At 40.0% G+C, this 26,344-nt stretch overlaps 1 protein-coding gene across 24 annotated transcripts in view; it reads right to left on the reverse strand.

Annotated features, from left to right (window-relative positions):
* CLASP2 (cytoplasmic linker associated protein 2) overlaps positions 1–26,344 on the reverse strand; it is a 180,867-nt gene that overhangs the window by 17,892 nt on the left and 136,631 nt on the right. For 18 of the 24 annotated variants that reach the window (XM_039253708.1, XM_039253706.1, XM_039253705.1 and 15 more), the window contains 6 exons: positions 25,237–25,400; positions 24,425–24,503; positions 19,935–20,078; positions 6,355–6,498; positions 4,241–4,347; positions 2,714–2,867 (listed from right to left, as the gene is read on the reverse strand). In XM_039253708.1, coding sequence (XP_039109639.1) covers positions 2,714–2,867; positions 4,241–4,347; positions 6,355–6,498; positions 19,935–20,078; positions 24,425–24,503; positions 25,237–25,400 — 792 coding nt within the window. Of the gene's footprint in view, positions 1–2,713; positions 2,868–4,240; positions 4,348–6,354; positions 6,499–19,934; positions 20,079–24,246; positions 24,298–24,424; positions 24,504–25,236; positions 25,401–26,344 lie in introns of all 24 variants that reach the window. The other 6 variants (XM_039253702.1, XM_039253711.1, XM_039253710.1 and 3 more) reach the window with 1 other exon arrangement.

A 26,344-nucleotide genomic window follows, 5' to 3' on the forward strand; every position in this document is an offset into this window, starting at 1 on the left:
AAAGTAATAAAAGGACTTTCATTACCAACACAGAACTAAAACCTGCCAGATTCCATTATTAAGGTAGTAAATTACACAATGACAGGATATCAACAAAGTATAAGAGAATCAAATTTTGGGGGTGCACCTAGCCCTGCATCAGGCTCCATGCTGGGCATGCAGCTGCTTAGGATTCTCTCTCTCCCCTTCCTCTTCCCTGCTCTCTTTCTTGCACGTGCACTCTCTCTCTCTCTCTCTCTCTCTCAAAAACAAAGGGTGGGGGACTGTCTGGGTGGCTCGGTTGGTTGAGTGTCCCACTTCGGCTCAGGTCATGATTTCACGGTCCGTGTGTTTGAGCCCCGCGTTGGGCTCTGTGCTGACAGCTCAGAGCCTGGAGCCTGCTTCGGATTCTGTGTCTCCCTCTCTCTGTCCCTTTATGCTCATGCTCTGTCTCTCTCTCTCTCAAAACTAAATAAACATTAAAAAAAAATAAAAATAAAAATCAATTTAAAAGAAGAATCAAAACATTTTTCAAAAGGCCTCAAAGACTGTAACTTTTGCAAGGATGCCTGCTGGAGCCTGAACACATTAGCATACTTACACAGAACGCCGGTGCTGACCCCGCTACAAATGCTAGTGTGCCACTCGTCACGCCCACCAGCATCACCATCACCACCGTCTACTCAAAGCAACTACTGCTAAGCCGTCACTCAGGTGCTTTACAAATATTCTTCAAATAGTCACTGTGTACCTACTGTTTGCCAGGCTTCATTCTTGGCAGGGGGGAGATACTAATGGACAAAAGAGAAGGCTGTCCACCTTCTCGGAGTTTACATTCTAGTTGGGGGACAGACGTCACCACATGTAACAACTGAGTAGATAGTGTGGTGCGAAGGGATCAGTGTGTGGGCGGCGTTGCAGTATTAAAGGGACTGTGAGCGGTGGGGTGGAGGGAGGCAAGTGCAGATTAGCTAGGGGGGTCGGGGTAAGCCATGCGAACACAGACTTGAAGGAGATCAGCCAGGAAGGGTGTTTAAGACACAGGGAATGGCCAAGACAAAGGCCCTGAGGCAAGAGCATGCCTAGGAAGTTCAAGGAACAGCAAGGAAGCCAGTGTGGCTGGAGTGGAGGAAAGTAGTAGGAGATGAGACCAGAAAAGTTAACAGGGAAAAAGCCGATTGTGTAGATTGGCTTGTATTCTGGAGCCTTCCATAGAGTTGTAAGTGGAGGTGTGCAGATGACAAGAGGTCAAAGGCAGAATCAAGGAGGCCAGTTAGATGCCTTTGGTCCAAGGTTTTTGGCTAAGTGACTAGTGCTATCAGCTGCAACGGAAAGGAGCAGCTTCGGGAGGAGATTAGAAGTTCAACAGGAAGCTGGATGTAGGAGTATGAGCTCCAGAGAGAGGCCTGGGCTGGATAGAGCCATATAATTTATTAGGGCCACAACAACTCTCAAGGTACACAGCAATTGGCTCACTTTCCTCATGGAAACACTGAGGGTCAGAAGTGATAATACAACGGGACTAGTTAACGTCGGCCAGGGGCTGGGGTGTGAAGTCACTCCTGCCGGAAGCCTGCTGGAGCGCCCCACGCTGTACCTGCTTTCTCTGAGGGAACAAAGTCCCAAGCAGTGATTCTAACTAAACCGCTACTGCTTCTGGGGTGGGGAACCTCAAAGAGGAGTGGAGAGTTGGCTCTGGCCCACCTGCCAGACAGGCGTGGGGGAAGAACCACAGCGGCAAAGTGGTCAGGAGGCAGAGGAGGCCCCTTCAGCGGCGCGCTGGACGATTCTGCAAACGCTGAGACACTGCAGACTCCATGGGAAATGGTGGGGCAGCTTGTTTTGAGAAAAGTCTATGCAGCGGCCGTGTAAGAAACAACTGCTCTTTCTGTTCCTTTCCCTCACCCCAAACAACTGCTCTCTGTATGAACAGACCGAGCAGTGATCACGCAGGTCAGAAAAACAGGCCCTAACACTCTTAACTGGAGCCACACAAAGTGATGATGCAAACCCCTACTGCTGCACTAAGGGGAAACGAAAAATCTGCACCCGTTTAGTCTTAAGAGACCCATATGACATGGCCCACGCCCCGCCCGACTCCTCCATCCAATCCAACGCCACCGCCTCTCTCTTGGTTCCCAGCTGCGCACGCCCTGTTCGCGTCTCGATGCCACTTCTTTTACGGAATTCTCCTCTCCTAGGTCTTGTACGTCACCTACTAAGAGAGGTCTTCCCTGACCAATTAATTTCAAAGAGATTCACTTTGGGGCGCCTGGGTGACTCAGTTGGTTGAGTGTCCAACTCCTGATTTCGGCTCAGGTCGTGATCTCATGATTTGAGATCTATCCACATGCTGGGCTCTGTACCAACAGCATGGAGCCTGCTTGGGATTCTCTCTCTCCTCCTCTCTCTGCTATTCTTCGGCTTGCCCGTGTTTGTGAACTCTCAAAATAAACCAACATTAAAAAAATACATTCATTTTATCTTCTAACCTAACAGTCAATAGTACTCCTCTCTATCTGAAAATGTACATGGAACTTGGGGGCAGTGACTGTGCCTTGTGCGTATAAGGCCGGCACAGGGCCGACACGTGGTAGATGCTCAGGGAACACTTGTAGAGTGACCCCTAAAAAGTTACACCTGAAAACGACAGGAAGCAAAGTCAACAAAAGAAATCTCCAACGGAAGCCTCTTATTGAAAAAGCCTGCAGTGTAAGGGTATTCAGATACTCACAGAATCACCATCTTCCTTTTTGGAGTCCCTTTTCAATGGCTCGTTCATGTCCTCCTGACTGCGGAAGCTGAAATTCTGAATTGCTTCAGTGACCCCTCTGAGAGAGCTATAAATATCTTCAGAGTTCATATTTTCTGTGTCATAATCAAATGCACTATGAAAAAGACAACTAACTGTCATTTGCGTGTAGTTTTAAAACACAATACACATTTGATATTATAGGATATTTATAACGACAGGAGGAGAACGTATATTCCCCAAAGCATAATTAGCAAAACCGAACCAAACCCGACAACTATAAGGTACATGTGCCCTTGTTCACCCACCGAGGGCAGCTTACAAGCACTGTGAATGCACAGCCCTTAACAACCGGTTTGTCTGCACCTACAGAAAGGTTCTGATTAACCAGAGGTCAGCAAAGCATGACCCCTGAGATCTAAAAATGTTTACTTTTTTAAACAGTTGAGAGAAGAGTCAAAATAGAAATTCATGACACCTGAAAATGACATGAAATTCTGATTTCAGTGTCCATAAATAAAACTGTATCGGTACCAGCAACACTTACTTATTCGGCTGTTCTCTGTGGCTACGTTTACACAGCAACAGCAGAACTGAGCGGAGGGAACAAGGCCTAAAGTATTTACCTTATGGCCCTTTACAGAAAGTTTGCTAACTCCTGACATTCGTTTACAATAATGGCATAACTTGAATAGAAGATAAATGTATTTTACACAGATTTATACGAAGGCAGAGACGCTTTAATACTGAGCCTATGTGTTTATAATAGAATTCTATAATCAAACTCTAATACTCAACTGAAGCTGGAATTTAGCCATCTAATCGTCACATATGTGTCATGAGGAATAAATGGGCTAGATGTTAAGTCTGCAATGTACTTTTCTTCCTTAGATGCTGAAGTATTCTATGAATGTAGTGAATACGATGAAACACGCTATGACACATGGCCAATAGAGTTAATAACTACATTAATAAAAATAGACTCCTATGCAAACTATTTTTTAAAAGCTAGGAAAAGGGAAAAAAAAGTATTAGTCCATTAATGAGTGAAGAACATCTGAAATATAGCCTGTGCTTGAGCCTCACAAGGGTGTGAAAATTTTACACAGCTTAAATTTTGTATTAAGGCCCAATCTCACAGTCACATTTTTTCCTAAGACACAGTCATAATGTCATTTTATATTAGCCTTTCCCGGTTCTTCACTATTTTTATGCTTTTGTCTATAAGCATACCTGAGAAACATAACTATGCCATTTAATGCATTAAGCAGTAATGTACAAAAGTAAGTTTTCTTTTCACTTACAAAAAAAATCTGATATCTTATGCATTATTTTCATGTGCAGGGTTAGTTACGGAATAAACCTAAAACTTTTTTTGAATCTGCTAAGTTTTTACGTGTCAAGACCTTTGAAGGCAAGTGGGAATCAACTGGAATTATATTCATGTCTGTTGTCTAGGAATGGGAATCTGCAAACACAAACCAGGATGGAGAAGAACCCTTCTGTTACCTTGGAGATAAAGTATTCTGGGATGTATTGGTGGGAGAAGTAAGAGGACTGGACCAGTTGGCTGGTGAACGTGGTGTCGGTCTTGTCAAAGGACTCCCCATGGAACCCTGAGGGGGGGGGAGGTCAAGAAATATTAACATAGGACACGTAAGCTCAACTAAAAGGCTCTTAATGAAGACATGCAATCGAGAAGTTGAACAGTACGAAAGAGCCGTATTTGCAGGTCAGTATTTTAGTTTATTTTTTAATGTTTTTTATTTATTTCTGAGAGAGACAGCGTGAGCAGGGGAGGGTCAGAGAGAGAGAAGGAGACACAGAATCTGAAACAGGCTCCAGGCTCTGAGCTGTCAGCACAGAGCCTGACGTGGGGCTCGAACCCATGAACTGTGAGATCATGACCTGAGGTGAAGTCGGCCGCTTAACCGACTGAGCCACCCAGGCGCCCCTGCAGGTCAGTATTTTAAATATTCATGTCCTTATCTCTGCTTTCTGTGGGGAAAACCTTTCTCCCTATTTGGAAATCTAACTCTGTAGTCTTGTTTTCCTTACCCACTTCCTTCTCGCAAATATTATCAACATCTTCCTCCTCAAAGATTCAACAGGATCCCAAAATAACAATTTGTTTCTTAAGTCTATTTATTTTGAGGGAGTGAGTGCGCGCACATGTGAGCGTGGGAGGGACAGAGAGAGAGACAGAGAGAGATAGAATCCTAAGCAGGCTCTGCGCGGTCAGCAGAGAGCCCAATGTGGGACTTAATCCCATGAACCATGAGATCATGACGTGAGCTGAAATCAAGAGTCAGATACTTGGGGTGCTTGGGTGGATCAGTCAGTTAAGCGCCCGACTTCACCTCAGGTCACGGTCTTGCAGTCCGTGAGTTTGAGCTCTGTGTCAGGCTCTGTGCTGACAGCGTAGAGCCTGGAGGCTGCTTCAGATTCTGTGTCTACCTCTCTCTCTGCCCCTCCCCTCCTCGCATTCTGTCTTTTACAAATAAATAAATGTTATGAGGAAAGAAAAAAAAAAGAGGGAGACACTTAACTTTACTGAGTCACCCAGGTGCCCCCAAACTAACAATTTTAAATTAGTTTCCCATTTGGGGCGCCTGGGTGGCTCAGTCAGCAAAGCATCCAACTCTTGATTTTGGCTCAGGTCATGATCTCATGGTTTGTGAGACTGAGCCCCACATCAAACTCTGCACCGGCAGCACGGAGCCTGCTTGGGATTTTCTCTCTCCCTCTCTCTCTGCCCTGCTCTGCTCATGCTCTCGCAAAATAAACAAACATTAAAAAAAATAATAAATTAGCTTCCCAGTCTGAGCCAATTTCCTTCCTCCAACCATTACTAATACTTAAATTTTATTCCTCTTTGAGTCTGTTTTACAAATGATTTTTGCAAACATACCAAAGAAGTAACATTCACTGTTATTAATTTGCCTGCCTGTTAAGATATAATTAAACGATTCCTTCTCCTTTCAAAAAGATGACCAGCCTGAGTCCTAAGAAATTATTCTGATTATTTTTAACCCTCAGACTTTACCTTAAGCCTGCTATAAGTGCATTTCGTTTCTCCTTTATCCATGATAAAAGGTCTGTCCTTTTAAAAAACCGAAGTTCAACTCTATAGACATACTATATAAATGATCCTTGCCATCGAAGGCATATAAAGCACTATAATGTTTCATTTATTCAGACCTTACTTTCCCCAGACAGAACTTTGCATATTCAAGCAACTATGGACACACAAACCTGTGAACAGGTTTCTGAACACACCTTCTTCGGATCTTATCTGTTAATCAAGTCATCCCTTCTGGCCGTCCCACAAGGACTAGTTACCTAAGTCTAACAGCCTGCAGAGCTGCTCACGTTCTGCTTTCCTGTTCATATCCTGGCCTCCATTCACCACCCACCTAATGCACGCCAAATAATGATATAAACGTGACAAGCCTCAGGACCGTATTCTTCCCAGGACAATATTTAATTCTGCTTAGGAAATACTGCCCAGTACAGATGCAAACATAATATACTAGGGTCGAAAGTTTACTTCATGTAAAAGCAAGCAATTACAGTGAAACCAACCATCACGTCACACGACAGCCAAAAGAACTGAAAGGTACCTGGGTTCCATTGCCAGTGTTTCGAAGGTGATTATGAAGAAGCTTGGTAGCACCATCCTGAAAAGTTTTTGGTAAAGCTCCTAATAACATTGTAAACTCTGGGGTATTGAGTTCAAATAAGGAAATCAGCACGGACTGTGCTGCCTGTAAAACAAACACATATAAGAAGCAGGTGAGTGTATTTTGTCTCAAAGGAGACAGTTTTCTTCACTCAACATTACTGTTCAATAGCACAATCTTTCCCACAGAAAAAGAAGTTGTCCTTACATACTTTAAAATTTTGTTGCTGGGAGAATAAAAAGATATTTATTTGAGAGAGAGCAAGTGAGTGAGCAAGCATGCATGAGTGGGGAAGGGGGGGAGAGAAAAGCAGAGAGAGAACCCCAAGCAGGCTCTGCACTGTCAGCACAGTGCCTGACATGGGGCTCAATCCCATGACTGAGAGATCAGGACCCATGAGCCGTTATCAAGAGTCAGACACTTGACCAACTGCGCCACCCAGGTGCCCCATCATTTATTTTTTTTGAAGGTAAGAAGGGAATATAAAAACTGTCAAAAATACAATCTAGCAATCAATGGCAAAAGTTAACAAATCTCCAGGGTTATTATTTTTAAGTTAAAAAATATATTTATTAAAAAAATATATTTATATTTATTTTGAGGGGAGGGAGGGGCAGAGAGAGAGGGAGAACGTCAAGCATGCTCTGCATCGTCATCGTAGAGCCTGATACAGGGTTTGATCTCACAAACTGTGAGACCATGACCTGAACTGAAGTCAAGAGTAGAATGCTTAACCGAGTGAGCCACCCAAGTGCCCCAAGAGTTTCCCTGATTATTCTACCAATATATACTACCTCAGTTTTCCGAGTAAATAATTACAAGAAGATGCATGGACATACCTAAGTACAGGTATCCCACACCTTTCAAAAGTTCCCATTATTATCACTTCCCTTTTATGAAAGACCTACAACAGTGCCTGCTTTCCCTAACCAAAAGTAAAACAAAGACCTTCACTTTTATAAATAAAGTCACAACGCAAAAATAGCATTCCACACTTGTTTTGCAGTGAGCCATTACAGCAAGCACTCCAAGCACTGGGCATGGTATCACCAAGCTCCTTCCCTAGGAACTACCATCAGCACCTCAGCGTTAAGCCACCGTGGCGCTGTGGCGTTGCTGAGCTGGGTATGTAAGCAAGCATCCGTGCTTCATCTCGATTTATGTTGCGCGTCTGTTAGCAAGACGCATCCTAAGGTATTGGAAAAGACTGAAAAGAAACTCTCAAAAGTTCTTCCATGTAAACTAGTGGTATTGCTTCTTTGCTTTACGCCAAGTTGGTGTATGAAAGGTTCCATGGAACACTCTGCTCTTAGATAGCAGGGGACACTTGGATATCCCTAAGCTGTACAAAGCTCATCTGGAGCAATGTAATACTTTACTTTTCAATTTTATATAAGTGAAAACCTAATCTAATATTTTGGTGGAAATGGGAACAAAACAAAGCTTACTTAGATCACTTAAGACAACTTATAAATTTACTTTCTTCCTTTAAAGTAACCAGCTGAGTTGTTGAAAGCCAAACTCTGAAATTCAGAGTTCAGAGAAACTTAATGAGTGGAGAAAGAGACCCATCTACTTCATAATCATGACTCAGAGGAAGATGTGCACATATTGCTCTGGATGTTTTCAGGTCCCATTCTTTGAAAACCCAAGTGCTCCACGTTTCTAACCTCTGAATACACAACACTAGTGCAACGGTTAGATTATGTTTTGTTGGTGCAATGGCACACTACACGACACAGCCTTGAAAGACGATGGAGCTCTGGACATGAACAAATCGGGAGAGGACCACTATACGCCGCCAAAGGAAAAACAGAATAAAACAACAGCTGTAACATAAGCCCATTTTTCTAAAAGCAACAAAATATATATTGTGTGTTAATGCACTCTAACATCTTAATAGTGCTTAAATGAAACTATTTGTATTTTGAAACAAAATGTTATGATCCTCTTTTTTTGAAAAATATCAAACCTACCTCAAGTTTATTTGAGCAAATGAATTAGTGATTGTTAAGGTATACTTTCCTCCATCTAGGGTTTATTTTGGTGTATGATTCGGCTTTCTTTTCTCCCAGAGACAGAGAACCCAACTGTTCCAAAATCACTTGCTGATTAGTGTATTCTTTCCTCGTGACTTGAAGTGACACCCTTATCATGAGTTAACCTCCTGTTTAAACCTAAGTGTCTTTGACCCTCCTTTATGTTCTAACAACCTGTTTCTCTATTTCTGCATTACATCATATGGGTTTAAGTTGCATGATTTAAAATGCAATAGTTTGTGAGTATATTTTGATAAAGTCCATTTTTGTTAGTTTACATTTTAGTATCACATTTTCAAAAAATGTTTATTTTGAGGGGTGGGGGAAAGGCAGAGAGAGGGAAAAGAGAGTCCCAAGCAGGCTCCATGCTGTCAAGTGCAGAGCCTAACATGGGGCGATCTCATGAACTCAGATCATGACTGAGCCGAGATCAAGAGTCGAAGCTTAACTGAGACACCATGGCGGCCCCAGATACATTTTCATTAATTAGTTAATTCATTTACTTACTTCACAGTGTAAACCATGTCTTCACTAGAGTACTGCATTCCATTTCTTTCCTTTTAAAGATTCTATTTTTAAGTAATCTCTACGCCCAATGTGGGGCTTAAACTCACAACCCTTAGATCAAGAGTTGCACACTGCTCCGACTGAGCCAGCCAGGCAACCCCCTCCCCCTTTGTAAAGTTTTTAATTCCTGTTAGTTAACATAACAGTGCTCTCAGTTTCAGGTGTATAATACAGTAAGTCAGCAACTCCACACATCACCCTGTGTTCATCAGAAGTGTGCTCCATTACCGGGGCGCCTGGGTGGCTTAGTCGGTTAAGTGGCCGACTTTTGCTTAGGTCATGATCTCGCGGTTCGTGGGTTCGAGCCCCACGTCGGGCTCTGTGCTGACTGCCAGCTCAGAGCCTGGAGCCTGTTTCAGTCTGTGACTCCCTCTCTCTCCAACCCTCCCCTGCTCGCGCTGTCTCTCTCTCTCTCCTAGAAATAAGTAAAACATTAAAAAAAAAAAAAAAAAAAAGAAGTGTGCTCCATTACCTATTTTACTGCTCTCCCCACCAACCTCCCCTCTGGTAACCTTCCGTTTCTTCTCTATAGTTAAGTCTGTTTCTTGGTTTCTCTTTTTTTTTCCTTTGCTTGTTTCGTTTCATTTCGTTTCTTTTTCTTTTTTAAGTTTATTTGAGAGAGAAAGACAGGCAGACAGAGGCACTGTGTAGGCTGGGGGGAGGGGGCGTGGGGCAGGAAAGAGGGAGACAGAGCAAATACCAAGCAGGCTCCACACTGACAGTGCGAAATAGGGCTCGAGCTCACAAACTGTGAGATCATGACCTGAGCCGAAACTAAGAGTTGGATGCTTCACTGACTGAGCCACCTCAGTGCCCCACTTGTTTTGTTTCTTAAATTCCACATACGAGTGAAATCATATGGGTAATTTGTTTCTCTGACTTATTCTGCAAAGCATTATACTCTCTAGCTCTATCCGTGTCATTGCGAATGGCAGATTTCATTCTTTTTTATGGCTGAATAATATTCGACTATGTATATATATTCATCTGTTGATGGATACTTAGGTTGCTTTCATAATTTGGCTATTATAATAATACTGCTATAAACATAGGGGGATATGTATCCCTTTGAATTAGTGTTCTTGTATTTTTTTGGGTAAATACCCAGTAGTATGATTACTGGATCATTTGGTAGGTCCATTTTTGAAGAACCTCTATACTGTCTTCCACAGTGGCTGCACCAATTTGCATTCCCATCAACCACGCAAAAAGGTTCCTTGTTCCTTTTCTCCAAATCCTCACCAACACTTGGTTGCTGTGTTTTTGATTTTAGCCATTCACATTTTAGCAGATGTGAAGTGGTAACTCATCGTAGTTTTGATTTCCATTTCCTTGACGATAAGTGATCTTGAGCATCTTTTCATGTATCTGTTGACCATCTGTAGGTTTTCTTTGGAGAAATGCCTGTTTATCTCTTCTGCCCATTTTTTAATTGGATTATTTGTTTTGTAGGGTGCTGAGTTTGATAAGCTCTTTTTGGATTTCTGTGAAACCCTCTGGGTTGAACGAGTCTATTGGTACATGTTTTTTTTTTTTAATTTGAGAGAGAGAGAGAGAGAGAACAGGGGAGAGGGACAGAGTAGAGAGAGAATCTTAAGCAGGTTTAATGCTCAGTGTGAAGCCTGACGTGGAGCTCAGTCTGACAACCCTGAGATGATGACCTGAGCTGAAATCAAGAGTTGGCTATTCAACTGACTGAGCCACCCAGACGCCTCTTAACACACTTTTTCAAATAGCATTTTCATCTTGTGTCTCTATCACATCTTGATAATCCTTGCAACATTTCAAACTTTTCCATTGCGACGTCTGTTATGGTGATCAGTGATCTCGGTCTCTTATGTTACTACTGTCACTGTTTTGGGGAACCACAAATTGTGTCCCTATAGATAGCGAAGGTAATCAGCAAAGGTAAGTACGCAAGTTCTGACTATTCCAATGAGCAGCAGTTCCCGTCTCTCTTCCTCTCCTCAGGTCTCCCCGACACAGTCACAGTGGAATGAGGCCAATTAATAGCTCTACAGTGGCCTCTAAGTGTTGAAGTGAAAGAAAGAGTTACACATCTCTCATATTAAATCAAAAGCTAGAAATGACTACGCTTAGTGAGGAAGGCAAGTCAAAAGCCAGGACAGGCCAAAAGCTCGGCCTCTTGTGACAAACAGCCAACCTGTGACTGCAAAGGAAAGGTTTTTGAAGGAATTTAAAAATTGCTACTCCAATGAATACATGAATGATAAGGAAAAAAAAAAACAGCTGTACTGCTGGTATGGGGACAAATTTTTAGTGGTCTGGATAGGAGTTCAAAACAGCCACAACATTCACTTAGAGCACAACACAGCACTTAGAACAGGGCTCTAACTCTCCTCCATTCTGTGGAGGCTGAGCTTGGTGAGGAAGCCATAAAAGTTTGAAGCCGAAAGTTGGTTCATGAAGTTTAAGGAAGGGAGCATCTCCGTGACATAAAAAGTGCAAGGGGCCACAGAAGTTCCAGGTTACTCAGCGGATCTAGTGAGGGTGATTCCTGCAGGTAGCTCTACTAAACAACAGATTGCCAGTGTAGACGGAATAGCCTTCTATTAGGAAGGAGATGCTGTCTAGGAGTCTCACGTCTAGAGAGGAGAAGTCAAAGCCTGGCTTCAAAGGACAGGGTGACTCTCTTATTAGGAGCGAAGGCAACTGGTGACTTTAAGTTGAAGGCAGTGCTCACATCATTGAGAAAATTCTAAGACCTTTAAGAATTATGCTAAATCGACTCTCCTTGTGCTCTGTAAATGGAAAGCCTGGGTGAGAGCACCTCTATTTACAATATGATTTCCTGGATATTTTAAGCCATTGCTGAGAATTACTGCTGAAGAAAAAAAGATTCCTTTCAAAATATTACTGATCGTGACAATGCACTGCTCACTCACGATCTCCAGTGGAGATGTGAAGGGAGGTTAATGTTGTTTTCATGCCTGCTAACACGATATCCATACTACAGACCATGGATAATGGGAGTAATTCTTAAAAAATATTTTTCTTTAATGTTTACTTACTTTTAAGAGAGAGAGCAAGCAGGGGAGGGGCAGAGAGAGAGGGGGACATAGGATCTGAGGCAGGCTCTGTGGTGATAGCAGTGAGCCCAATGTGGGGCTTGAACTCATGAACCGTCAGATCATGACCTGAGCCAAAATCAAGAATTAGACATTTAACTGACTGAGCCACCCAGGTGCTCCATGAAGTAATTTTGACCTTGAAGTCTTATTACTTAAGAAATATATTTTGAGGGCACCTGGGTGGTGGCTCAGTCAGTTAAATGTCCGACTCTGACTTCAGCTCATATCATGATCTTATGGTTCATTAGTCAGAGTCCCACAATGGGCTCCATGCTGGCAGCACGGAGCCTGCTTGAGAATCTCTCTTTCCCTCTCTCTGCCCCTTCCCACTCATGCTCACTCTCTCAAAAAAAATTTTTTTTTGTAAGGCTACTGCTGGCATAGTGATTCTTCTGATGGATCTGGGCAAAGTAAACTGAAATCTTCTGGAAAGGATTCACCATTTTAGACGCCATTAAGAACATTTGTGATTCATGGGAAGAGGTCAAAACATCAACATTAACAGGAATTCGGAAGAAGTCGATTCCAATCCTCAAGGATGACTTTGAGGGACTCTAGACTCGAGCGGGGGACGTAACTGCAGATGTGGTGGCAACAGGAAGAGAACTGCAATGAGAAGGGGACCGGAAGATGTGACTGAATTGCTGTAACCTCATGACAAAGGTGGAAGAGATGAGGAGTTGCTTCTTACTGATGGACAAGAAAAGTGGCTTTTTGAGATGAAATCTATTCCTGGTGAACATGCTGTGAAAACTGTTGAAATAACAAAGGATTTAGAATATGACATAAACCTAGTTGATAAAGGAGCAGCAGGGTTTGAGAGGATGGACTCCAGTTTTGAAAGAAATTCTGTGGGTAAAATGCTGTCAGACACCACCTCATGCTACAGAGAAATTGTTTGGAAAAAGAAGAGTGGGTTGATATGGGAAACTTCATCGTCTTGTTTTTTAAAAATGAATTCCTAAGGATTTTTATTTTTATTTATTTTGAATTAATGCTATTACGACACCACTGATTATATTCCTTACGCGGTGCCTCTTATAACTGTGACTTAGTCATTCTGTAACTGGGAGACAGTATTTTTCCATTTTCCTTCACCCCTTTGTCCCATCCCCCCACTGAGGGTTTCCCTCGGATAACCCTCAGTTTGTTCTCTATACATGCAGGTCTGATTCTGGGTTTAGTATATTCGTTTGCTTTATCCTAGAGATTCCACATAAGTGAAATCACAAGCTATTTGTCTTTCTCAATCTGACTTATTTCACTTAGCATAATACCCTTTAGGTCCATCCATGTTGTTGCAAATGGTAAGATTTCATCCTTCTTTTTTAATGGCTAGTAATAGTGCATTGTATATGAATACCGTATCTTCTTTATCCATTGACCTATCACTTAAGTTGCTTCTGTATCTTGGCATAATTATGGAAATAATGCTGCAATAAACACAGGGGTGCAAATGCCTTTTCAAGTTAGCATTTTCACTTTCTCTGGGTAATAACCAGTAGTGGAATTATTGAATCATATGGTATTCCTACTGTTGTCTGAGGAATCTCTAAACTGTTTCCCACCATTTCTGCCTTATTTTAAGAAACTGCCACAGCTACCACTTCAATAACCACCACCCTAATTAGTAAACACTGAGACAAGCCCCTCCATTTGCCAGAAGATTACAACTTTGAAATCTCAGTTGATAATCAGCCATTTTTAGCAGTATTTTAAAATTAAGGTATGTATTTTTTTTAGACAATGCTTTTGCACACTCAATAGGCCACAGCATAGTGCAAAGATAACTTTTATATACACTGGAAACTGAAAATAATCATGTGACTTGGCTTTTTTGCAGTGGTCTGAAACGAAGTTGGCAGTTTTCTGAAGTACGCCTGCCTATACTAGGTTGTAAAGTCAGGAAGTGTGAAGTGCCCCTACTTTGTTCTTTTTCAAGATTTCTTTGGCTATTATGGGTCTCTGACAAGTCCATACGAATTTTGGAAAGAGCTTGTAAATTTCTACATGTTTCTGAGACTTTGACAGGGATTACTTTTCACCTGTAGATCACTCTGGGTAGTATTGTCATTCTAACAACATAAAGTCTTCTCATCCATAAACACGGAATGCTTTTTGGTTTATTTAAATCTGTAATTTCTTTCAAAACTGTTTTGTAGTTTCTACCATAAATTTTGCACTTCTTTTGTTAAATTTATTCCTACAGATTTTAATCTTTTTGCTGCTGTTGTAAATGAAAGGGATTTCTTAATTTTTGGATTACTCATTTTAAGGGTTTAAACTATAACTGATTTCTGTATAGTAATTTTGTATCCTATGACCCTGAACTTATTAGTTTTAATAGTTTTTAGTGATTCCTTAGGAGTTTCTCTACATATAATCATATCATTTGCAAATGGAAACAGTTTTACTTCTTCCTTTCCAATCTGGATACTATTTATTTACTTACTTTACTTTAAATTCAATTTAGATAACATACAGGGTAATCTTGGCTTCAGGAGTAGAACCCAGTGATTCACCTTTCACATGACAGCCAGGGCTCATCTGGAAGAATGCCCTCCTTAATGCCTGTCTCCCTCTTAGCCCACCCTCTCCCACCTCTACTCTCACAACCCTCAGTTTGTTCTCTGTATTTAAGAGTCTCTTATGGTCTGCCTCCCTCTCTGTTTTTATCTTATTTTCCCCTCCTTTCCCCTATGATCATCTGTTAAGTTTCTCAAATTCCACTGATGAGTGAAATCATTGATGTCTTTCTCTGACTTACTTCGCTTAGCATAATATCCTCTAGTTCCAACCACATTGTTGCAAATGGCAAGACTTCATTCTTTTTCACCGCTAAGTAATACTCCATTGTGTATATGTATGTGTATGTGTGTATATATATATATGTATGTATATACATTTTTTTCTTTATCCATTCATCAGTCAATGGACATTTGGGCTCTTTCTGTAATTTGGCTATTGTTGACAGTGCTGCTATAAACACTGTGATGCCCCTTTGAATCAGCATTTTATTTATTTATTTTTATTTTTATTTTTAATGTTTTATTTATTTCTAGGAGAGAGAGAGAGACAGTGTGAGCAGGGGAGGGTCAGAGAGAGAGGGAGCCACAGACTGAAACAGGCTTCAGGCTCTGAGCTGGCAGTCACCACAGAGCCCGATGCGGGGCTTGAACCCAAGAACCGCGAGATCATGACCTAAGCGAAAGTTGGACGCTTAACCGATTAAGCCACCCAGGCGCCCCGAGCATTTTATTTTTTTTTAAATGTTTATTTTTGAGAGAGACAGTGAGAGACAGAGCATGACCAGGGAAGGGGAAGAGAGACAGGGAGACAGAGAACCTGAAGCAAGCTCCAGGCTCTGAGCTATCACACAGAGCCTGACACAGGGCTCAAACCCATGAGCTGCAAGATCATGACCTGAGCTGAAGTTGGACGCTTAACTGACTGAGCCACTCAGGTGCTCCAAATCAGCATTTTTGTATCCTTTGGATAAATTCCTAGTAATGCAACTGCTAGGTCATAGGGTGGTATATCTTTAATTTTTGGAGGAACCTCCATACTGTTTTCCAGAGTAGCTGTACCAGTTTGCATTCCTACCAACAATGCAATAGGGTTCCCTTTTCTGTGCATCCTTGCCAATATCTGTTGTTTCCTGAGTTGTTAATTTTAGCTGTTCTGACAGGCATGAGGTGATATCTCATTGTGGTTTTGGTTTCGATTTCCCTGATGTTGAGTATCTTTTCATTTGTCTATTAGCCATCTGAGTCTTCTTTGGAAAAATGTCTTTTCATGTCTTCGCCCCATTTCTTCACTGGGTAATTCTTTTTGGGGGGGTTGTTGAGTTTGATAAGTTCTTTATAGGTTTTGGATACTAACTCTTTATCTGATAAGTCATTTGCAATGGATGCCTTTCATTTCTTATTTTTTCCTGTCATGACTAGAACCCCCAGTAGAACAGAAATAGAAATTGCTAATTGTACATATTTGTAGATATAATGGTACTGCACAATTAGACCAGAGAACAGTGCATGGTACATACTGAATCATATAGTATATGTTGAATAGAAATGGTAAGAGCACACATCCTGTCTTGCTCCTAATTTTAAGGAGGAAGCATCCAGTCTTTTATCATTAAATATGATTTTAGCTGTGGATATTTTCAGGTACTCTCTATTGGGTTGAGAAAGTTCCCGTCTATTGCCAGGGTTTTTTTTGTTTTGTTTTGTGTTTTGCTTTGCTTTTTTTTTGGGGGGGGGAGGGGGGTTAAGTCATGAAAGGATGTTAAGATTTTCCCAGATGTCTTTTTTTTTTCCCAGATTTATTTTTAAGTAATCTCTACACCCAACACGAGGCTTGAACTTTCACCCCTTAGATGGAGAGTCACATGCTCCACCAACTGAGTCATCCAGAGGCACCACCAGATGCCTTTTCAAATACTGATATGATCGCATGTGTTTTTCCTTTTGACTGATATGGTGTATTACATTAACATACTTTCAGATGTTAATTTAACCCTGCATTCCTGGGTTAAATCCCATTTACTTGTTCATGGTGTATAATTCTATGTTGCAGGATTTAGTTTGCTAATATTTTGTGGAGGATTAAACACATCCATATTTGTAAGAGATACTGGCCTGCAGACTTGTGTGTGTGTGTGTGTGTGTGTGTGTGTGGTTTTGGTATCAAGGTAAAACAGCCTTCACAGAATGAGTTGGAAAGTGTTCTTTCTTCTGTTTTTTGAAAGAGTTTCTAAAGATCTGGTATTAATGTTAGCTGGAATTCACCAGTGAAGCCATTTGAGCCTAGGCTTCTGTCTGTGGGTTCTTTTTTGATTACAAAGTCAATCACTTTACTATCCTTTCATTTCTGATTCTAGTAATTTTAGAATTCTAGTAATTTTTAAAATTTATTTGTTTTTTGACTTTTCTTGGCCAATCTAGTTAAATTTTGCCAATTTTGTTGATCTTTCAAAAAAACCAGCTTTCAGCTTCATTATTGTTTTTCTATTTTATTAATTTGTGCTTTAATCTTGATTGTGTCTTTCTGTTTACTTTAGGGTTAGTTTGTTCTTTTTCTCATGTCATAAGGTAGCAGTTACAGTTTCTAATTTAAGATCTTTCTTTTTTTATAGGCATTAACAGGTATATAAATTAACAGTATTATATTATAACAGTATAAGAGTACATAAATTAACAGTTATAAATTTCCCTCTAAGCACTGCTATAGCTGCATCCTGTAAGTTCTGGTACATCATGCCTTCATTTTCATTCACCTCACTGTATTTTCTAATTTCCCTTTTGATTTCTTCTTTGATCCACTGGTGATTTTAGGAACAGGTTAATTTCCACGTATTTATGAGCCCTCCAAACTTCTGTTACTAATTTCAAATTTCATTCCATTGTGTTGAAAGAACATTCTTTGTATTATTTTCATCCTTTTAAGAAAGCTACTGAGGTTGGTTTCATCACACAGCACATGGTCTTAACCTGGAGAATGTTCCATGTATACTTGAGAAGAGTGTGTATTCTGCGTCTGTTGGGTGAAGTGTTCACTGTTAGAATTACAGGTCAGAAAATGTATATTCCATGCTCTTCTTTGTAGTAAATATTGAAGAAAATGATTCACAAAGGAAGAAAGTAAACAGCGCTACATATAGGATGCAAGAAATGAACGGGGTGAAGAGAAGTCTCAGGAAGATGGTGAGAGGAACAAAAGGTCTAAGAAGGGAATAAATAACTCACGTTTCTGAGCATATGGAAAACGTTAGCCATAGGTTTGTTACAGAGATGATGAAAATATGAACAGATAGTAACACATTAAAAAAAAAAAAAAACAGAGGCAAATGAAAAACAAGGCAAGTTATTTACACCAGGACAAAACTCCTCTTATAGGAGGAGGCAACAAACCACTTGGTATAGGAGTGAATCCTTTCTACTGATTACCAACAACTGATTCATAAGTATTATGAAAATTGTGCGGAAAGATACATGAAAAGATGTGGGAATGGTATAGGTGAAGCTAAGTTCTTATGTACAAAGGTAGATAGAAAGCTACATGTGGGTAGATTTACAAACAGATCAATAAATAATGCCTAAAATGAGTAAATCATGAAACACTGTAAATTCTTTTTTTTTTTTAAAACACTATAAATTCTTACCTGAAATACATTGGTACATGCAAGGGAAAAGAGCTGGACTACAGTTGACCCTTGAACAATGCAAGGGTTAGGGACACCAACCCTGTGCAGTCAACTCTGCATTTTTTAATATATTGACTCCCCCAAAACTTAACTACTAACAGCCGACTGTTGACCAGAAGAACCCTTCTTATAATATAAACAGCTGATTGTTATATGTTCATTACATGTATTATATACTGTATCTTAAAGTAAGCTAGAGAAAAGATGTTATTAAGAAAATCCTAAGAGAAGAATACATTTATAGAACTACACTGTAAAAAAAAAAATCTGCATGTAAGTGGACCAGCACAGTTCAAATCTGTGTTGTTCAAGGGTGCACTATATTTTGTTTCTTTAATTCATTTTATTTTTTTGATCATGATAAGTGTACTCTTTGATCACCCTTCTGTACCCCAGTCCCTCTCACTTACTTTATTCTCTGTAGTTAAGAGTCTGTCTGGGACGCCTGGGTGGCTCAGTTGGTTTAGCATCTGACTTCACCATGGGTTCGAGCCCTGCGTCAGGATCTGTGCTGACAGCTCAGAGCCTGCAGCCTGCTTCAGATTCTGTGTCCCTCCCTCTCTCCCGGCCCTCCCCGGCTCACATGCTCTCTCATTCTATCTCAAAAATAAACATTAAAAAATAATTTAAAAAAAAAAGAATGTTTCTTGGTTTGTCTTTCTGCCCTTTGTTTTGTTTCTTAAATTCCATAGGAGTGAGATCATATAGTATTTGTCTTTCTCTGACTTATTTTGTGAAGCATCATACTTTCTAGCTCTATCCATGTTGCAAATGGCAAGATTTCATTCTTTTTTATGACTGAATATTATGCCATTGTATATGTATATGTCACCTCTTCTTTATCCATTCATCAATCAGCAGGCACTGGGCTGCTTCCAAAATTTGGCTATTTTAAATAATGCTGATACAAACACAGGGGTAAATGTATTCCTTTTATTTAGTGTTCTTATATTTTTTGGGTAAATACCTAAAGTGCAATTCCTAGGTCATAGGGTAGTTGTTCTATTTTTAATTATTTGAGGAGCCTCCATACTGTTTTCCACAGTGGCTGCAGCAATTTGCATTCCCACCAACAGTGCAAGAGGGTTCCTTTTCCTCCACATCCTCGCCAACACTTGTTGTCTCCTGTGTTTTTGATTTTAGCCCTTCTGACAGACGTCCAGTGACAACTCAGTGTGGTTTAGATTTGCATTTCCCTGATGACGAGTGATGTTGAGCATCTTTCCATGTGTTTATTGGCCATCTGGATATCTTCTTTGGAGAAATGTCTGTGCATGTCTTCTGCCCATTTTGAAAACTGGATTATTTGCTTTTAGATGTTGAGTTATGTAAGTTCTTTACATATTTTGGATACTAAAAAGGGTCAACTGTACTTTGAATGGTTATAAGATTAGAGGTTGGGAGGACGGTGGCAATGACAGTTGTTTTATACTCCTAGCAACTGGATAAAATTTTAAGTCACTTAAGAGAGAAGATTTAAAAAAAAAAAAGTCTTCATATCACCAAGTAAATAAATCAGTACTAACTGGTAATGTTTAGAAATAGGAATCCCCTTTGCTGGCAATCCAAAATGACTGACTGGCTTTTCTAATGTACCTTCTAAACCTTACACCATACCTTCCGAACATCAGAACTTTTCGGTTCTGTTGTCCAAGTGATGACCCGAGACACTGCCAGGCGAGTTTCACTGGAATTTATAAAATCTCCTGGATCCATCTGCTTGGCCAGAGTTTCTATGTATTTAAGGATAGCAACCTTCACCTGCAGAGGCAAACAAATGAGAGACGACAATCAGATGGTCACTGAGGGACACTGACTATACTTCAAAAAAGCGATCACGTGCTTATTTTTTCGACCAATACAAAATGAAACATCAACAGTAACAAAAAAGAAATCACATAACCACCTACATACCTGAGGCACAAATACATGGAAATGTGGATTTTTGTTTTCACATATAGCAGAACTTTTAAATCCCAGGTGTTTCATTCCCTGTGTCTGAACTGAAGACTCTCTTGACAAGAGTAAACCCTTCTCCTTGAGTCGGCCTTCAGAGCTTACAGCTGACTCTTGTCTAGATTTCCCTGGGAGCCAGTCTTTATAAATTAAGTGTAATTTGGCTTTTGGGGAAATGAACCAAAGTTTTCTGGAAATAAGGTATCATAAACCAAGTAAGTATCAAGATGGGCAATACAGGCTTTCCCCCAAACATACAGTAACATTCACCCAATGAGATCATGTTCCTCAACAGGTCCTTCAACTGCTAGAACTACCTTTCAAAAGAAGTGTCACAAAAAGGTTTTATACAAGTACCGCTGGAGAAAGACAACACTTCTTTGTAACTCCTGATGTGTGTGTGCATGGGATAGGTAGGCGTGTGGTCAAACGCAGGCTTCGTAATCGGCTGGAGGTGGGGTAAAGCATACACGCTTCTTCCGTACTCTCAGCCTTTGTTATCCTCAGAGTAAGCCACTGTTCAATTACCCCCTTTCTCTCAGGGATGTGACAGCAGAAAGGCAGGCTGAGAACAACTGTTTTAAGAAGTCACATCTTCTGACACTCTAGGGTTTCTAAATAATGATTCTGAAAGTCTCTGCTAGTGCAGTTTAGAAATGGCACCCGGCACAGTGTACAGTCCTTGGATACAGCAGATGTTAAACATGCATTAAGTACTACTTTGCTGACTTAAAGGAAAATATGTATGATTAAAACAGCAACTTTGAAAAAATATTGCCAGAGATTAAGATAATCAGGTTTCCAGTGTTCTGATCTTAAGAGGTCATTTGTCTCACTGAACCCAAATAAGGTCTTTGGGAAGTACTGCGCCAATTTAATGGAAAGGAAGCAGTGTTACTATAAGGTTCTTGTACATTTTCCCCCTTCTGCTTCCAGTTTAAAAGAAAAGGGGGGATCAGATTACATTCTTCATTTCAAAATGACTACATTTTTAAAAACTTTTTAAATATGTTTATTCATTTTTGAAAGAGAGAGAGAAAGATAGCGAGTGTGAGCAGGGAAGGGGCAGTAAGAGAGAGGGGCGCCAGAGGAACTGAAGCAGGCTCTGAGCTGACAGCAGTGGGCCTGATGCAGGGCTCGAACTCATGAACCCCAAGATCATAACAGGAGCTGAAGTCAGATGCTCAACCGACTGACCCACTCAGGTGTGCCTCAAAATGAATACATTTTAAGAAATAACTATAACTTTTAGATGTACTGAAAAAAAAATTGAGAGATGACCCATTGTCTGTCCAGATAAAATATAGTGGAAAGAGACTTATGATTAATTTTGCAGTAGCAAACCCAATACATTACGGTAGCACTTAATAATTGTATTCCTGGGGCGCCTGGGTGGCTCAGTTGGTTGAGCGTCCAACTTCGGCTTAGGTCATGATCTCAAGGTTCGTGAGTTTGAGTCCCACGTCAGGCTCTGTGCCGACAGCTCAGAGTCTGGAGCCTGCTTTGGATTCTGTGTCTCTCTCTCTCTCTCTGCCCCTCCCCCGCTTGCACTCTGTCTCTCTCAAAAATAAACATTAAAAAAAAAATTGTATTCCTGAAGCCATGTTACTTTCTACCAGTATAACTGAACAGTGACTATAGTAAAACAAAGAATGAACATCAATGTAGTTTGTGTTCAACTTGCTACCATCAATAACTGAATATACTTATTTGTGCTATGTGAGATTCAACTAGTGCCGTGTCAGCAACTTACAAAGGCACATAAGCTTTATAGGGTTTCACAGAGTAGGTGTGTTTATAATACCCCTAGGCATAATAACCACAATACATACATAATAATCATTTGAAAGTTTAGATTTAAGTAGACGATTTCAGAAGATTATATACAGTCTGTAATTTTAATAACACAAACATGTATTCAGAGAAGAGAAAATTATCTAGCTGCTAAAATGTGTTTAACTTTACCATGTATCTGTGAAACCCAGAAAAAGGTCACCAAATTATTATTGTTTGAATATTACTCAGAATCACACTGTATTGCTATTTCCCCCTATTCTATTGCTTCTTTTCTGACATTTAACCACATGACTGTGAGAAATAAGTTTTCTCTTTTATCTGAGAGAGCCATCATTTTTTCAAAAAAGAATTTATAGATCGCATACACAAGTTGTTTTTCTATAACCTGTTCAGTTTTTAAATCTGCCATCCATCAGAAAGTTACCTTTATTTTTGGCATAAGGTCTGGCTCTAATTTAACTTTTTCTTGTTATCTTAAAATATCAATTTAGGAGTTTTAGAGTGACTTTCCCGTACAGTGTTGCCTGCAGAAGTGTGTATATAATATGTAATATGTGTATATATCACATAAAATCCAAAAGCCATATAGACAATGGCCTTTACAGAATTAGTCTGTAACTCCAGAACGTCTCCCAATAGGAAAGCAAATTTTAGGGGCGACTGGGTTGCTCAGTTGGGCGGCCAACTTTGGCTCAGGTCGTGATCTCACTGTTTGTGGGTTTGAGCCCTGCGTCGGGCTCTGTGCTGACAGCTCAGAGCCTGGAGCCTGTTTCAGATTCTGTGTCTCCCTCTCTCTCTGACCCTCCCCTGCTCACGCTGTTTCTCTCTCTCAGAAATAAATTTAAAGAAAAAATGTTAAAAAAAAAAAAAAAGGAAAGCAAATTTTAATTAGTCTGTTTCCCACTGTCTTTTTCTTGAGGCATTTAGCAACTTTATTCTCTCCCTGAACTCCCCATCTTTATTTCTTAAGCTAAGGGTTTAGACCTCCCTTTCCACCGGCTCATGAAAAATCTCTACGTATATTTTCTACAGCACTTGAATACCTTCTCCTAGTACCTAAATCATAACCCTTATTACAGTTTGCCATGCATTATAGTAATGATAAGAAAATCTAAGTTTTATATTCCTCGGAGTACCATGCACAATGGCTAGGACAAAGAATAAATTCAAAACATATTTATCAATAATATCAAGTAAATTATTCTCCTGTAGGTCACGTTTTGAAATCACAACAGATAGAATCCTTTTCACAAAGCAGCTCTGAGAAATCAACATTATGTTGAGTGCAAGTCAACCCTGGTAAGAAACATAACTGTGAATTTTAAGGCAAAATCATATTCAGAAACTTAAAGGAAAATTGATCATGGGCAATAATGCTTGTAGAATATATTTCGTGCAGAAGAGAGCAGAGAATATAAGGCTTGTAAATGCACATATGCTTGTTATTTCCCTGACTTTAATCTCATTTAGTAAAACTAAGAAAACCTCTACTAAACCTCTACTAAAGAATTCAGGGGCTTTTCTATTATTTTTTCTTTTATGTTCAATAACCATTTTAAGTCACAAATTGGAATCCACCTCGTTTTCACATAAATTCACTAGAAATGTGTGCTAATAACAATTGAGAAAGGTAACCCTGATTCTAAATTTTTATGCACACATTAGAAATATCACCACTGCAAAAAAGGAGAAAAAAGTTACAATTTCAGTTAAGCTATTCTTCAGTTAAGGAGAACTGGAGAATAGCAGGGAGATTAAACTTAAACTTTTTTGAAGATTAAACTTAAAAATTTTTTGTTTACTAAAATACATAGGCAAAACTGACATTTTGCCCAAAATACCGATTCAAACTTGTCAACTTAAAAAAAAACAAGAGTATTGGGAAATCACAAACATAACATGAGAGAAGACTCTATAGAGCAAGTCTGCACCAGCAGCGTAGAGTTAGATGGGCCCGCCTGTGCTGCCTTCCGAGTGGGAACCCCCAGGAAGCTTCTCCCAGAGACAGCCTGGCATTTGAGTAACATTTGAAGTAAAATCCGCGCATGCTTCAAGTAAGGCTTCCAGAGGTTAGTAGTTGAAAACAGATGCATACAAACATTCTCTGAAACACGGCAGAGTTTTTAAAGAGAGTTAAGAAAGGAAATAATGCAGATTAAAACAAAAACAAAAAAACCTTGGAACTCCAAAAAGAGTGAAGCTGGTCCCGAAGAGCTGGCTTGACTGTCTGAAAGTTTATAAGAACAAAATCCACTGATGGAATGGTTTCGTATTCAACACAAATACAAATATCAACGTTATTAATAAAATGCTTCAATTCCTTACAATGCCTTTGAAAGACTTCAAATTTTTACCTTCAAGCTTGGTGTTTGGGTCTGATCAACTGTAAATCTCATTAGAATATTGAACTGAAGATCATTTGGAAAAGATTCTCTGAAATAAGGAAACAACAAAGCAAAACGAAGATTAATCAGGTAAACATCTGGCAAACTAGACAAAATTATGCTTTGTACCAAAACATCATGTCATTCCAAGAGCATGCATGACGTAGTATCTGTCGGTGGCACTATATGCACAGCACACAGGTTTTCCAGAACAATCTGAGCATCTGAGTCTATATCCTATTGGGGGTTAAAAAACACCACTATAGTAAATAACAGTCTATCTCGCTTCAACTATGGATTTAAACAGAACATTAAAAAAGCTGAACATTATCAGAAATGTTTCCCCAAACCTAATATCTGAATTCTTAGACTCACCTCAACAACCACACAAGAAAAAAGAACTATATCATCGGTTCAAAATGTTCTGGAAAAAGATTCTAAATGTTTAAATGCATACTAAAACATTCGCTTTAAATGTAGGAAATATTTTTTGTTTACATTAGACTGAATAAGATCTTCAACTCTATTTTGAACATCCTCGTTAGGATAAAACACCACCATGAGTTACTCAACCAACGTTCGTGACAGTTTTAGGTAAGAAAGGCAGTGTTTGATTTAAGGACCCCTGTTGCAGTAAATATATCATGTGAACGAGCATGACTGATAATTTTCAAGTGAAGCCCATGCAGCCTAAATGGGTCGAAAAGACTCAGGAGTCTCAGAGAAACTAAACACTTCTGATTACTACTGGTTAAACTGGAAACATATGAGGAAAATATTACCTTGTCACGTCAAGAGCTTTCTGGACTTTTGCCTGAACAGACCCCAGCAAATCAGCACCCATCTTTTTTAACAGCTGAGTCAGCAGTACAAACAACCAATCCTGAAGATCATCTTTGTGGACTTGTATGAAATCCACTAGAGTCTCCAAGAACATGCTGAATACCTACAGTGGACAAACAGGGGCAGGGAGAGAAGAAGGAGGAAATATTGACCTCTATGACTCATTCAAAACCAAAACAGAGAGGGAATACAGGAATCTGAGGCACAGCAGTTGGCAGCCAAGCGGAAAAACAATCTGTCTTGCTTTTCATTGGACTCTGTGATACAAGAGTACGTTTGAACTGTTATCCAACTTCTGCCGAAGTTCAACAATTAGCTATTCCATGCAGCATCGCTCGGTAAAGAAACTTGGGCCACAATGGCTGGCACACCTAATGCTGTTAATGATGCCAGAGCTTAATCTGCTTAAACTGACATCCACTGTAACTGCAATTTAGGGCAAGGAGCTACCTACTGATAGCCTCACCAGGCCGCAGCTATTTGAAGGAGTGGCATGGAGATAATCAGAGGATGACTATGCTGACAGCTACCTTAAAATATAAGAACATTCTGACATATTGGACTAATTAGACACTCCTAGATTTCTCAATATGTCAGGTGTCATACATTTTTTTGGTATTAGATATATTATTTATTAAAACTGCCCCAAACGTAATTTTAAATGATCTGGGATAAGGATAACCGTACCTAAAAGAAAATAAATTCAGGATACAAATCTACACCTTAATTTTAGTGATTTCTTTTTTTTTAATTAAAAAAATTTTTTAAAAATTTACTTCTGAGAGAGAGAGAGAGAGAGAGAGAGAGAGAGAGAGCGTGAGCAGGGGAGGGTCAGAGAGAGACGGAGACACAGAATCTGAAGCAGGCTCCAGGCTCTGAGCTGTCAGCACAGAGCCCGACGCGGGACTGGAACCCATGAACCGTGAGATCACGACCTGAGCTGAAGTCGGACACTTAACCGACTAAGCCACCCAGGTGCCCCAACTTTAGTGATTTAGTCTCCACTTCTTTTGATGGGTTTTGTACTTGGCTCCAGTATTTATCCAC

The sequence above is a fragment of the Hyaena hyaena genome, unplaced genomic scaffold (assembly GCF_003009895.1).
Source record: "Hyaena hyaena isolate Hyena2069 unplaced genomic scaffold, ASM300989v1 scaffold_459, whole genome shotgun sequence".
In the NCBI taxonomy this organism is placed as follows: Eukaryota; Metazoa; Chordata; class Mammalia; order Carnivora; family Hyaenidae; genus Hyaena; species Hyaena hyaena.